Consider the following 14,105-nt stretch of genomic DNA (forward strand, 5'->3'; position numbering starts at 1 on the left):
CATCAACAATATCTGCTCAGTGGGCAAGAACAAGGTATGGAGACATTTGTTGAAATACAGCTGAAATCCTTGACTAAGACATTTGTTAATGAACACTCTGAATATGAAATAAAATGGAATGATGGTTCAAAATGCCACTTTCATTCATTTGTACCCAGAATTATTCTTCAGTTTAATAGCAAACAAGGGAAGTAAAATACTGTTACAGGTGTGAATCGTTATGTTAACAAAACCTGTGTTCAAAAGGACAATCTTTGTGTGAATGCAATATCAAGGTTTAGTGCCATATACCACAAATTCATTGTTCATAAATGAGCATAGAAACCTTATGTTACTTTGTCAAACAACACTGTGGAATGGACTGAGTTGTATTTTTAACTGTGTTAATTTGTGCATATAAAAGTATTTTAATATATATTTGAATATAACACATGTACACGATAAAAATGTCAGACCTCAATCCTGTACTTCTGTGTTCAGTGGTAACCACTAAAGTTTCTTCTAGATTAAAAAAACAAGTCTATTCATATACAAATATATGCGTATAATTACATTTGTACACAAAGAGGCAGGAAAAGACAGGCAAACACACCCTCTTTGTCCACAGTGAGAATATACTGTATCCACTGTCTGTGCTTAACAACATAACTTGAGCATCATTCTCTACCAGCATTTTCCAGCTTTTCCTTAACCTCTCATTAATAACATCTAGACAAAACCCCACAAAATTTTCTATTCAAGCCTTTAATCCCAGCACTTGGGAGGCAGGGACAAGCACATCTCTGTTAGTTTGAAGCCAGTTTGGTCTACATAGCAAGTTCTAGGCTAGCTAGGACTACACAGTGAGATGCTACTTCAACAAAAAAAAAAAAAAACCTAGTAAGTTTTCTACTGATTCAGAGCCAACATAGACATTAGCAAAGAAAGCTAGATCATACCAGAGGGGATAACCACACTTTTATTTTAAACAAGGCAGTAAGTATGCAAAAGCATAAATACAGATTGAATACTAATTGTGGTGCTTCAGTACACAACAGCCTAATAGCTCATGAATTCTTGGCATATTTTACTGGTCATTTGTTACTATAATAATATTTTCACACTTTTGTGTGTTTGTGGTCATATGTGTGAGTGCATATGTGCAGGCCAAATGCCAAATGTATTTTCCTCAGGATAACTGTATCTTGTTTAAAGCAGATTTCCTCCCTGTGACATATGGCTTGCAAATTTGGCTAGTCTGTCTGGTCAGGTAGTTTCAAGGACTCTCCTGTCTCAACTTTCCCAGTTCTGAGATTGCAAGCACAGGGATCCTAAGGGTGGAATTCAGGTCCTCATACTTGCTCAGGAATAATTTTACTGATTATCTCCCCAAATCCTTATTCACATTTTTTAAGATTCATATTTTGCTCTAATATGGAGATAATTTATAACAAGTGTAAAAATACAGTATTTTCTGTATAGGTTTAGGATCAAGTTTAAATTTTATTATTAATCAATTGCTATTATGTAAAGATCCATATTCAAATTCTCTCATGTATAACAAGGAATAATGTCCTTAAAAAAGATTTTCTAACCTACATCAAGTTGAGACCATCTTTTAACATTGAACGAGACCAAACCAGTCAGTCGTCAGATTTCCTACATTAATTTTCCTCATTAGATTGCTCTTCTGAGTGGCTTTTCATATGTCTGGTAAGAGAAGCATTCTGTTTAAAGGCTTTCCCACACTCATCACATTCATAGGGTTTCTCTCCCGTGTGGGATCGCTGATGTATAACAAGCTGGGACTTTGCACTGAAGGCTTTCCCACACTCATAGCATTCAAAGGGCTTCTCCCCTGTGTGAGTTCTCTGGTGCACGATGAGGTGTGACTTTTGACTAAAGGCTTTCCCGCACTCGGGACATTCATAGGGTTTCTCACCAGTATGAACTCTCTGGTGTTGAGTAAGGCCTTCAATTTGCTTAAAGGCTTTACCACACTGATTACATTCAAAGGGGCAATCGCCTGTATGAGTTCGCAGATGGTAAGTAAGGGATGAACTATGTCCAAAGGCTTTCCCACACTCGTCACATTTATAAGGTTTCTCCTTTGTATGAGTTCTTTGATGTATAACCAGGTGGGACTTTTTGCTAAAAGTTTTCCCACACTCATTACATTCAAATGGTCTCTCGCCAGTATGGATTCGCATGTGTTTAGTCAGGGATGAACTATACTTAAAAGCTTTGCCACATTCATTGCATTCATATGGTATTTCACCTGTGTGTGTTCTCACATGTTCAGTAAGAGATGAATTATATCTAAAGGATTTGCCACATTCCTTACACTCATAAGGCTTCTCACCTGTGTGCGATCTTACATGCTGCATAAGGTTGGAGCTGTGTCTAAAGGTTTTTCCGCATTGATTACATTCGTAGGGCTTTTCTCCAGTATGAACTCTTAGATGGTCAGTGAGGGCATGTTTATGACCATGAGCTTTGCCACACTGAACACATTCATATGGTTTTTCTCCAGTGTGAGTTCTCTGATGTACAACCAGGTGGGACTTCTGGCTAAAAGCTATCCCACACTCATTACATTCATATGGTTTCTCCCCGGTGTGAGTTCTTTGATGGTCAATGAGTCCTTGTTTATGGCTGAGGACCTTCCCACAGTGATTGCATTTATAAGGCTTCCCAGAAGCTGGAGCTTTCTCAGACTTGGTAGGTGAACTACGGCTAGATGATTTCTGTCTCTCTCCAGCCTGGATCTTGTCTTCTTTACTGTGAGATGAGCTACGATGGTACACTTTCTCACATCTCTTGCCAGTGTGATTTCTGTCACCTTTACCAGGCAACTTTTTGTTGAGGATTTTCTCACATTTCTCTCTGGCTGGAATTTTATCTTTTGCTGTTTCAGCTATGGTGTGGCTGAATGATTTCGTGTGTTCTTTAGCTGTATCCGATTTCTTTTTTGTGGTGTTTTTAATCTGATCAGGTAAATCTAAATTCTGCTTTAAGCTCTTTCCATGTGAATCGGATTTTGGAAGCTTTTTTTTTGAAGGAGCATGTTTTGTACTGACTTTTTTTTTCTCCAACAAAGCACATGCACTGCTTTTCTTACTAGTTGAATTTTTCTTCTTGAGTGTAGCTTCCTCAATGAGCTTGCCTCGAGATTTCTGCTTTTCCTCTATGTGATCATCAGCTTGTTGGACTTCTAAAAGAGAATTTAATAAGACATTCTTGTAAGTTTTTACACTCCCACTGAAGTTCTTTATAAGATTCATAAAGAGATGCCCTGGTTGGGGTTGGATACTTGTTCAAGCCTAATGTGCCAATGTGAAATAACTCATTTAGGATGACTGTCTCTATTCGCCTGAGGGGAGAGAGCTGTAGGAATGTCAGGGGAAAGAAAACTAAGAGTAGTCGTTAGGGAAAGCTTTGGCTGCTTAGAAAGAGAATCTTGAAGGTTGGGATAGAAGGCGGATAGACATAAGGAGATCCGAATAAGGAATGCATTAAGTTAAAAGACTTTGTGATTATGCCAGGTAAGGTGGCATGTGCCTGTTAATCCCAGTACTTGGGAGATTGAAACAGAGGGTTTTCATAAGTTTGGGATCAGCCTGGGCTACATGGCAAGACATTACCAGTCTCTCCCTTGTGATTAAGATGACATAATCCAAGTACTGTGAAAGGCACGATTCTCCTATGTAATAAAGAGCTTTCAACACAAAGAATGAAGCATACACACACAGAAAGAAGTAGAAATGTAGGACTATTTGTCCTCAAGAATACAGTGTGCATAATTTCAATTCCTGTGACCTCCAAGTTGCCAATTCTTGCTCCTGGTGGAGTCTGGCTAAAGTCTCTGCCTTTAGGTTATGAGAGATATACCCAAGTCTCTTCAATAAATCCCTCTATTTATTAAGGCCAGCTAAAATAAACTAAAATAGAGAATATGTCTGCCAAGGAGACCCAAGGAACTAATAGATGACTGAGACACTAAGCAGGAGAGGATGTCCACTGTTCCCATCCATGAGCAATGGAGCAAGGACATCTTACTAAACAAAAGCTTCATAGTTCCTCTCAGTTCCCTGATGCCTTTATAAGGCCATGAGATTCCTAGTAATTAGCTTGGGAAATACTCTATGCCATTTGGGTTTACAGTGCACACCCACCTGTTTTTCAAGTTTACTTTCAAGTACATACCTCTAGTTCCTGTCCTTCTAACTGCAAAATCATCAGATATATTAAGTGTATGTATATAGGTCTCAGTACTTGCTCACATCTTTCTCCTGCATATTTCACAATTACATTTACAGAAATCTTAAAACATTGTTCCTCTTCGCTAAGACTACTTGCCTTCTGCACAAGGCTTCCCCACACACTGATTCTCTACATAGAAATGGAGTAGGGAAGCCATCAGAAATAAGAATTTTAAACATTTGAAGAGAAAAACATGTAAGAGTGATAAAGGGATTTTACATGGAGAAAATATGGTATCTGGAACAAGGGCTGAAATTCTCATTTTTATGGAGGGCATTTAAGAGATTTGTTTTCTGGTGGGGTATGTGACACACATCTTAAATCCCATCACTCATGAGACAGAGGCAGGTGGATCTCTGTGAGTTCCAGGCTAGCCAGGGCTACATAATAGAGACCCATCTGAAGAGACAGAGAGCCAGACAGAGACGGAGGCCGAGGCAGGTTTGGACTGAGTCAGATGTAGTAGGGAGCCCAGAGAAGTTGAAATGATGGCTGTTTTTCATCCAGAGACGCTTAAGAGGTTCAGCATCCTGGGATAAGAAGATAAACAGGATCTTCCAGGCACCATGCCAAGCCAAGTCTTCTGATACCCAGTGATGATGGGGAAGACAGGGACAAACTTCCTTCTTGAAAGAAAGTGATCAAGACCTATCCACTTGACATGTAGTATGACAGAGGCCTTAGAAGATGCCAATGTAGAAAATGAGCTTGTATTTACATAATGGGTGCCTGTTGGACAGTGGGCAACAGAGGGACAGAACATAAGGAGACAGGACCTGAAGGAACCATCAGCAAAGACAGGGAAGCTGGGACCTGAAGGAACCATCAGCAAAGACAGGGAAGCTGGGACCTGAAGGAACCATCAGCAAAGACAGGGAAGCTGGGACCTGAAGGAACCATCAGCAAAGACAGGGAAGCTGGGACCTGAAGGAACCATCAGCAAAGACAGACAGGGAAGCTGGGACCTGAAGGAACCATCAGCAAAGACAGACAGGGAAGCTGGGACCTGAAGGAACCATCAGCAAAGACAGACAGGGAAGCTGGGACCTGAAGGAACCATCAGCAAAGACAGACAGGGAAGCTGGGACCTGAAGGAACCATCAGCAAAGACAGACAGGGAAGCTGGGACCTGAAGGAACCATCAGCAAAGACAGACAGGGAAGCTGGGACCTGAAGGAACCATCAGCAAAGACAGACAGGGAAGCTGGGACCTGAAGGAACCATCAGCAAAGACAGACAGGGAAGCTGGGACCTGAAGGAACCATCAGCAAAGACAGACAGGGAAGCTGGGACCTGAAGGAACCATCAGCAAAGACAGGGAAGCTGGGACCTGAAGGAACCATCAGCAAAGACAGACAGGGAAGCTGGGACCTGAAGGAACTATCAGCAAAGAAAGGGAAGCTGGGACCTGAAGGAACCATCAGCAAAGACAGACAGGGAAGCTGGGACCTGAAGGAACTATCAGCAAAGAAAGGGAAGCTGGGACCTGAAGGAACTATCAGCAAAGACAGACAGGGAAGCTGGGACCTGAAGGAACCATCAGCAAAGAAAGGGAAGCTGGGACCTGAAGGAACTATCAGCAAAGACAGACAGGGAAGCTGGGACCTGAAGGAACCATCGGCAAATACAGGGAAGCTGGTGAGTAAACTTGCTAATTAAAGAAAGGGCAATAATTTAAGGTTAATCAAAGTTATTAACATGTGCATTAGAGGGTAAGCAGGTTGGCTATATTAATCATATTAACTACTTTCCTATTGCTATCACAGATAAGAGTCTGTCATGGCAGGGAGATATGGAAGCAAGGGACAGGCATGGAGCAGGAAGCAGGAAACAGTTCACACCTCCTAAGCCTCCCCAAACAGTGCCACCAACTGGGAACCAAGCATTCAAAAGCCCAAGACAATGGGGAACAACTCATTCAAGTCATCACAGGGATTAGGGACAAATGGACGTGATGATGTCTTATGGAACACGGGTAGAGGAAGCTCTGTAGTGAAAGGAAGGAAACAAAACCATTAGGAGCAAGGGCATCATTCCGAGATGCAGAAGAACCTAAGAATGTCCAAATTTATCAGGAGAAAATGTCATACATTAGGGAATTGGTGCGTGGGTAGAGGGCAGAAGAGGACTCTTTTCTAAATATGGTAAACAGGAATGAGGTTGAGAGCCCAGGTGGAGTCTTCTGACAGCTAAGCAATGGGCACATGGACAGGGCTAGGAGCTAAGTGAAGGGAATCAGCGACTGCAGGTTCAGTCCCTCGTCACAGTCAGAATAGTGACGGTCATGCCCCCGGGCCTTCCCAGTGGCATGCCTCCCCCACTGAACCACGGGGCTTGCTCTGACCATTCTACCTGAAATGGATAGCTACCACATCCACGCAGGGGTTTTAGGAATTAAGTGGTTCTACCCACCCATTTTTTTCTTCTCCAAAAAAAACAAGAGCTTGTCATGAGCCTCTCATGTCGACAAGTTCACAGAAAGAGGAGATATTAGAATCTCCAAGAAAAAAAAATATTTGTAATTTGAATTCTTTTTCTCCTATTTCCTGGTTAAGAGAAGAAAATCTGGGACTTTTAAGAAAAAAGATTTTTTTTTCAAATTGGGGTTTTAATCTAGGTCCTTGCACAGTGAAGAAGCACTCTCTATGTTGAGCTGTCTCCCCAGCCCTAATAAAAATTTACAAGTTATTCTTTGAAGAATTCCAAACTTAGCACCAAGAAACTAAAAACTTACTTTCATTGGCTCCTGATTTCTTGGGCCATGCTACTTTGCTCACACTATGTGAGCTGGTTGTTTTCGCCTCTCCCAGTGATGACTCTTCTTCTTCTTCCAACTTAGAGATCATGCCTTGTTTGGGATCTTGATTTTCTACTCATAAGAAAAGGTAGAAACTGAGTGTAGGACCAACCATCTCATCTCAGAAATCAAGCCCTTGTGCTTGTACTTCAGGACCTTTCAAGGCTAATAAACATATATGACTTCTAATGTTTCACAATAGGGATATCTGTGTGCTTCAACTGAGTATAGACCTTCCCTTTTGAAGGCAATGTCTCCAAGTGTTCTTCCTAGTACCAAAAAGGGATTGAAACTCCTTGACTCACTACCACTACCACCTGGTGTGGGATTCCCCTCTGTATGCTGTGACTATGTTTTATTGCCATTGATTAATAAAGAAGCTGCTTTATTTAAGGCCAAAGGCTTAACAGAGTAAAGCCAGGTGGAAAATTCAGAGATGGAGAGAGAGAGAGAGAGAGAGAGAGAGAGAGAGAGAGAGAGAGAGAGCAGAATCAAGAAGAGGCCATGTAGCTACCAAAGGAGACAGACATCCCAGAACCTTACCAGTAAACCATGAGCCTGGTGGTAAAATACAAACTAATAGGGATGAACTAATTTAAGATGTAAGAATTAATTAATAAGAAGCCTGAGCGAATAGGCCAATCAGTATTTTAATTAATATAATTTCTGTGTGGCTATTTCGGGTCTGGGCAGCTAGGAATGAATGAGCAGTCTCCACCTACAACATAGTACTCAACATGGGGCTGACTACATCCACTTAAAACCTGAGAGATCTTAGGAAGAAATTCTAGACACAAAAAAAGCAGAGTTAAGCACAGCTTTTTTGGTAGCAGCATTTTCTCGGGTGGACTCTGTTTGCTAGAAGCAAGCAGAGGCATGATTCTTTTAAGAGAAGGCTTCCTGAGTCATCAGTAGCAACAAAACCTGCACGGCTCTTTAAGAAGGCTTCCTGGTTTGTGCTAGTTGCACTAACAACTCTGACTCTCTCAGGAGGCTAAGAAACTTGACTGGGGTTTGTGGGCAACAGGCTGCGAGTTACTTGGTGGCAGCATGGGCCAACAGCTTCCCAGAGTTGAGGTGGTGGTCATGGCTCCCACCTGGAGGTCCTAGAGTTGGCAGTAAAGGTACCTCCACCATAATGAAAGGCTGAGAAAGGTGAGCCAGCATCCAGGGCCACTACAACCAAGTTGCTCACCTGGTAAGAAAATGATTACAGCTACACAATAAAGACAGATTCAGACAGAAACAAACCTCTGAATAGGTCATAGTGTGTTTAAAATATGTACATAGGCTTGGGAGAGAAAAGAAAGAGAGTACAGACAATTATAAGAAGAAATAATAGCTTTACAAAAAAAAAAACCAAAGACTTTAAAGAGACAGTAAAAGTAATATAAAAAAGTACAGATAGTCATAGATTAAAAGAGTAAAGAAAAACAAGGCATGTAAAGATGGAATATATACAGAGAGTCTAGATTATGCATATTATTATGTTTTCTTTTATTTTTTTTTTTACTACAGAGAGATTTGATTCTGGGGGCTGCTAAGCCAAACCAACATATATATCTTAAAGGTATCTTGACTTCAAAATTTGAGTCTAAGGATATGTTGCTTTGGAAAAGAGGTTCTGCTTTTGTTTCCACAGAGGATGAGACCTGTGGATTCCTTCCAGACTAATGTGGTTTGATGGTCCAATATCCCCCCCTCCCGAAGGGTCTCCATGAACCCCCCCAAAATACTATGCCCAACAAAAAGCAGGAAGCAGTTTAGAGAGAACTACACTCAAATTTCCAAATTGTTTATAAATGTTTGTTTTCGTTTAAAAGGGGATATGACATGGAGAGGAATATTTTGTATTGGTCTTGGTCTATTGATAAAAATTTTAGGTCAATTTTGTTATATTATTTGCTCTTGTTTAAGGTATTGTGTTTGTGCAGTTCATTTAAAAATGTAATGTATAGTTAAGAAATACAGATTAATAGATAGTAATTTATAATAGTCAAACTTGTAGTCATGTTAGTTAGGTTTTCTAGATGTAAAGAGATATATATATTTCAGCTGAATAAGTACCCTTCAAATCTTTCAAAGACATACAGAATATGGCATTTAAAATGTTTTAAGAACTTAAGACTTTTCTTGACAGTGAGACATGTCTGCTTCTGGCAGCACCAATTACTTCAGAGAGGTTGGTGGGCCTTGAAGAAACCCATTGTGGAATTTGCCTTCAATGTGACAAGGCTAGCCATTTGGACAAGAAACTGCTCTTGCCTGGATTGCTTGATGGAATGCTGTATAAACTGGACATGTAGGATCCATAGAAAAATAACTGCTAAAATTGTCTAAAGAAGGTGAGAACAATCCTTCAGGGTTCCTGCTTCATGGAAGAGTCTGCCAGACGTTCTGCAGGACACAGAAGAAAGTGACAGATAAAATGCCAATATAGGCAGAACTGTCTTTGAAATTTCCTGCTTCATGAAAGAGTTTGCCAGATACTATGGGCCTGTGGGCTGAAGATGGATACTCCAGTATTAAGGTGACTGTCCAGACAGTGACATGTCTCTATAAATTCTAGAGTTTTGGAAGTTGCTTGCGATGCACCCCCTGTTTACTTAGGTAATAGTATAGTCTTTTGGAGTCTTTGATAGAGTTGAAGAAAGATAGTTATAATTATAAAAGATAGATTAGAAATGAAACTTTAGATTCACGAAGATAGGATAGATGATAGAGCATTTTCCTTAATTTGCCAAATGTAAATGGACTAAAACTGTTTTGTTGTATGTAATCTTGATATATTAAAGTTAAAACTTTCCTTTTCAATTAAACAGAAAAGGGGAGGTGATGTGGGATTCCCCTCTGTATGCTATGAATATGTTTTACTGCTATAAAGAAACCACTTTTGGCTAATGGCTTAACAGAGTAAAGCCAGGTGGAAAATCTGAACAGAGATGCAGAGAGAGAGAGAGAATAGGTAAAGTCATGTAGCTGCTGAAGGAGACTGATGCCCCAGAACCTTACTGGTAAACCACAAGCCTCACGGTAAAATACAAAATAATAGGAATGAGTTAATTTAAGATGTAAGAATTAGTTAATAAGAAGCCTGAGCTAATAGGCTAAGCAGTATTTCAATTAATATAGTTTCTTTGTGACTATTTCGGGTCTGGGAAGCTAGGAACAAATGAGTGGTTGTAGGCAGACTACAACCACTACCACTACCACCAACAATAAAAAAAAAACCATCAAAGACTTGAGGCAGAAGGGATCACAGTGAACACAATCCAAGTGATGGGGATTGCTCTTACCCATCGAAGACTTGAGGCAGAAGGGATCACAGTGAACAAAATCCAAGTGATGGGGAATTGCTCTTACCCATTGAAACTTGAGGCAGAAGGAATTGCAGTGAACACATTCCAAGTGATGGGGAATTGTTCTTACCCATTGATAAGTTCCTCTGCGCAGGTTCCAGCTGCTTCCATTCTTTCTGAGTAAAAGCCATAAACACACCTTTGATGTTACTGGTTTCTCCCACACTCCTATTCAGCCTGTAATTCGTTAATTCTCCACGTTCAGGAGTGATCTGAACAACAGAATTTGGTTTTGCCTCAACTATCCACTATTGATTACTATGTACATTTAAAGATAATCCCTCACCCTCACAGACTAGCAATACTGATATGTCACTAATCTCGACCTCACAGGCTTCCTGTCTGCACTCTTAATAACCCCCGACACTAAGTGCCACTGCCCTCACAATCTCCAACACAGTACAACCCTCCTAACCACTTAATTAATTCTAGAATGACTGATGCCAACAACTCTATTACCAAACATCAGCAGATCCTCCCAGGCACTTGCCCAGTGGATTCCTCTATCATGGGGTTCCACAATATACACTGATCTCGACCTCCAAGAAGTCCTGAAATGTCTACTCTGATTAATCTCCAATCACTAATACCAACAGAACTCTTTTACTGTGGCCATCACTGAAACCCTGATCTCTATCAGCAAACTCCAGTTCTTACCTCTCATTGACTGTTCACCCATCTCCCAAGGATCCTGATTCCTTACAGTGATAGCAAGCAGAGCCTATCTTTAATTTCTTATCCAGTTTCACTATCTCGAGTGTTTACAGACTCACCAGCTTTTAATACATTAGTCTTGTATGGCTCAGTGATTCAATAGGAAGATGACAAGATTCATCATGTAATTATAGTCACAGCCATGGTTGATTATAGCTAAAGGACACAAAGCAAATCATTAAGGGATGAATTCAGGATGAAAACACAGAATCCAAGAGTCTTTTCCAAGTAGAGTCACAGAGAACACGCTTATTTCCAGAAACGAGTTTTGGCAACACATATGAAATGTGTTAGAAAGTCCCAAAGAGACTCAGTGCTTGAGGACTTTGCTAGGGACTGGATTATATTGGGACATCTGCTGACATATACAAAAATTCTACACACCCGTTCCTAGACCAAAAAAATCTAGATCTCAATTCCATTGTCCATATTAACTCACCAATACATCCTATTGCCACACATCTAGATGTACTCTGAATGTTAATTCTTCCAGTGTAATTCCAAATTGTCACCATACTCTCTTGCCTTTGATTACTGCAATAAACTTCTGACCTTCTGACTATATAGCCTTGTAGTTTATCTTCCATAAAGCAGGCATGATGGTCTTTTTGGTTCAAACCAAATCACTTTCTGACTTAAATTCAGTGATTTCTCATTGAAATTAGAATAAAATCTAAATCCAACACTAGCCAATATGATCTTACATTATATAATACCTTCTAACATTGATTTCATGTTTTTCTACTTTTCTTGCATGTGTGTGTATGTGTGTATGCATGTGTGTATGTGTGTATGCATGTGTGTTCCCACACATTAATGATCTTTCTTCTTCTCCTTTTTCTTCTTCTACTACTACTTCTTCCTTCTTCTTCTTCTTCCTCCTCCTTCGTATAACAAGAACCTAGTTTCTATCTTGAGGCCTGAGAAATTGGCATTCTTTCTTTTGAACATTCCTTGGATCCATGCATTAGCCACAACCTGTCATAATTTGTATTCAAATCAACTATTATTTCTTCAAAAGATTAACTTGCAAACATCACACTCCTCATCTACTATATTGTCCTCTCCTATTTTCTTCATCAAAGGCACTGTTGCCTCGTACTATTATATATAGTACCTATAAAAGACACTATTGCCTGGAAACTATCTTACATTCATATTTGCAATCTTGTGGTCTCTTTCCTGTTTCTAGAATTTCAGACATTAAAAGACAGGCTGGCTCTGTGTGTTGCTACTTAAAACATTCTCTGGCTTAAAATAGGTGCACATCTTACAGTCTGTTCTACAGTTTTCCAATCATTGACACCCAAAGATTCCTCAGTCACTAACCTTCACATACATCCCCTCCATAGAGGTTCCCAACCGCTATTCTTCACAAAACAATTGATACCCTCCATTGAACTCCAGTCAGTGACCTCACAGAGCCTTGTCTTTAAGACCAGCAACCTCACAAGCTCTTGACCTCAGGATTCTAGTCATAAAATCATAAAAGACTTTTAATAATTATTAATAATTCCTACCAAGAACCCCGTCACTAATGAGACAGTTAGGATTATTGGTATCTTTTCTCCCCAGATAACAATCTACCATCCCCATAAGCACTTCAATATAAAACACCTCATATTACACCAACTCTCATCCCATTAGCTTCCAAGATTCCACTACCCATCACAGCACACAGAACACCAACTCTGAAAGACATTGACTGCTGATCGGACTCCTGGAAATACCACCACCCCTGACCCCAAGGCCCCATCCTCTGGTGTTCACATATTCCGAAAAACCCTACACTGCCCCTCTGACAGTCCACAGCCTGTAATACCCAGCTGCTTATCACGACTGTTCCCATTCATTCTAAATTCTAATCCTTACAGGAAGCCCTATAAGGGCGCATCTCAGGTACATCACAAAGCCCTCATTTCTGATCTTGCCAGCTTTCTAGACGGAGACTCAATCGCTGTCAGTGACAGTTACAGACGTTCCCTGCCCCCAAGCCTCACTGTCTAGGCGGATCCGTGAGAACGGTGATTTCTTAAAATTACAGCAGTCCTCGACTAAGGTAGCTAACACCACGGGTATCATAGCAGTATACCTAACACTCCATATGCCCATAATACCCTAATACGTAGATCTCTCAGAACACCGGCATTCCAAAAGACTATCTAATATCGACGTCACAAATCTCAAATCTTGTCTTCAGATTCCAGCCACCCTCCAATTACTGACCGCCAACCCGCCCCCAAATCCTATGGCCCTCACCGCATCGCTGTCCGCGGGCTCGGGTGCAGCCATCTGCCTCGGACGCCCGGCCTTGACGCGCTCCTCCGGCTCACCGTCCCAGACTTTGTCAGGACCTGGTTGGAGTCAGAGGCCGACGTGGCGGCCACCCCAGCGCCGCTTCAGAGGGTCCTGCAGCTTCGATGGCGGCGCCTTGCGGAGATGGTTTGTGGGCGCGGCCATCTTGGCATGGACTCTGCCGTACAGCGGAGGCTCAGGCGCCTCTGGGATCACTGTCCAGGCAGGCTGGCCTGCTGGGTCCCAGTGCGGAGGGAAGCTGCTGCGAGACGTTCGCCCCAGAATTGAAACCTCCGACGCGCAGGGAGGTTTCATGTCAGGAGTTCTGTTACAGAACTTGGGATTGCTTTTCCAAAGGGTTTTCCAGTTGCTGTTGCCAGGGAAACAGGATGACGAATCCCGCCGAGAAAGAAACAATAAAAGCCGGTCTAGACTAGTAACACTGATTTATCTCTGAGACGTACGATAAATTCTTTGGATTGCTGTAACAATGGAGAAAGAAAGAAAAAAAGGAGAAGCATCAGTCAGTGAACACACCACTTCTGATTAGAGCCCAGCTTTAGTAGAGACATTTCACCAGAATCGCACGGCTGTTAAAATGACTTCTGAGTGCACTTAACATGTTCATTGCAGTCACTCAACAGTTTTTGTGGGGAATTTTCAATTTGTAAATATGTTCAAGCAAGGTCCTTAGCTCT

The 14,105-nt window shown here is 41.2% G+C and overlaps 1 protein-coding gene and 1 long non-coding RNA gene across 13 annotated transcripts; both read right to left on the bottom strand.

The window, feature by feature from the left end:
* Positions 1 to 1,541: 1,541 nt before the first annotated feature.
* On the bottom strand, positions 1,542 to 13,535 carry Zfp37 (ZFP37 zinc finger protein). Of its 12 annotated transcripts, none has more exons than XM_050131047.1 (5): positions 13,372 to 13,509; positions 11,172 to 11,268; positions 10,469 to 10,514; positions 6,977 to 7,111; positions 1,542 to 3,193 (listed from the first exon to the last, which is right to left on the bottom strand). In XM_050131047.1, the coding sequence occupies exons 3-5, from the start codon at positions 10,470 to 10,472 to the stop codon at positions 1,644 to 1,646; spliced, it is 1,689 nt and encodes a 562-aa protein (XP_049987004.1). In that variant the 5' UTR covers positions 10,473 to 10,514; positions 11,172 to 11,268; positions 13,372 to 13,509; the 3' UTR covers positions 1,542 to 1,643. The 12 variants fall into 12 exon arrangements, with proteins under 12 accessions (XP_049987004.1, XP_049987001.1, XP_049987006.1 ...); XM_050131044.1 differs by having other exon boundaries at positions 10,403 to 10,514; XM_050131049.1 differs by having other exon boundaries at positions 10,336 to 10,514.
* On the bottom strand, positions 4,842 to 5,759 carry LOC126493909 (uncharacterized). Its single transcript, XR_007589897.1, has 3 exons — positions 5,651 to 5,759; positions 5,208 to 5,613; positions 4,842 to 5,129 (listed from the first exon to the last, which is right to left on the bottom strand). It is a non-coding gene; the product is annotated as an uncharacterized lncRNA (long non-coding RNA).
* Positions 13,536 to 14,105: the final 570 nt, after the last annotated feature.

This window comes from Alexandromys fortis, unplaced genomic scaffold (assembly GCF_014885135.2).
Source record: "Alexandromys fortis isolate MF-2015 unplaced genomic scaffold, M_Fortis_MF-2015_v1.1 scaffold_352, whole genome shotgun sequence".
Taxonomy (NCBI): domain Eukaryota; kingdom Metazoa; phylum Chordata; class Mammalia; order Rodentia; family Cricetidae; genus Alexandromys; species Alexandromys fortis.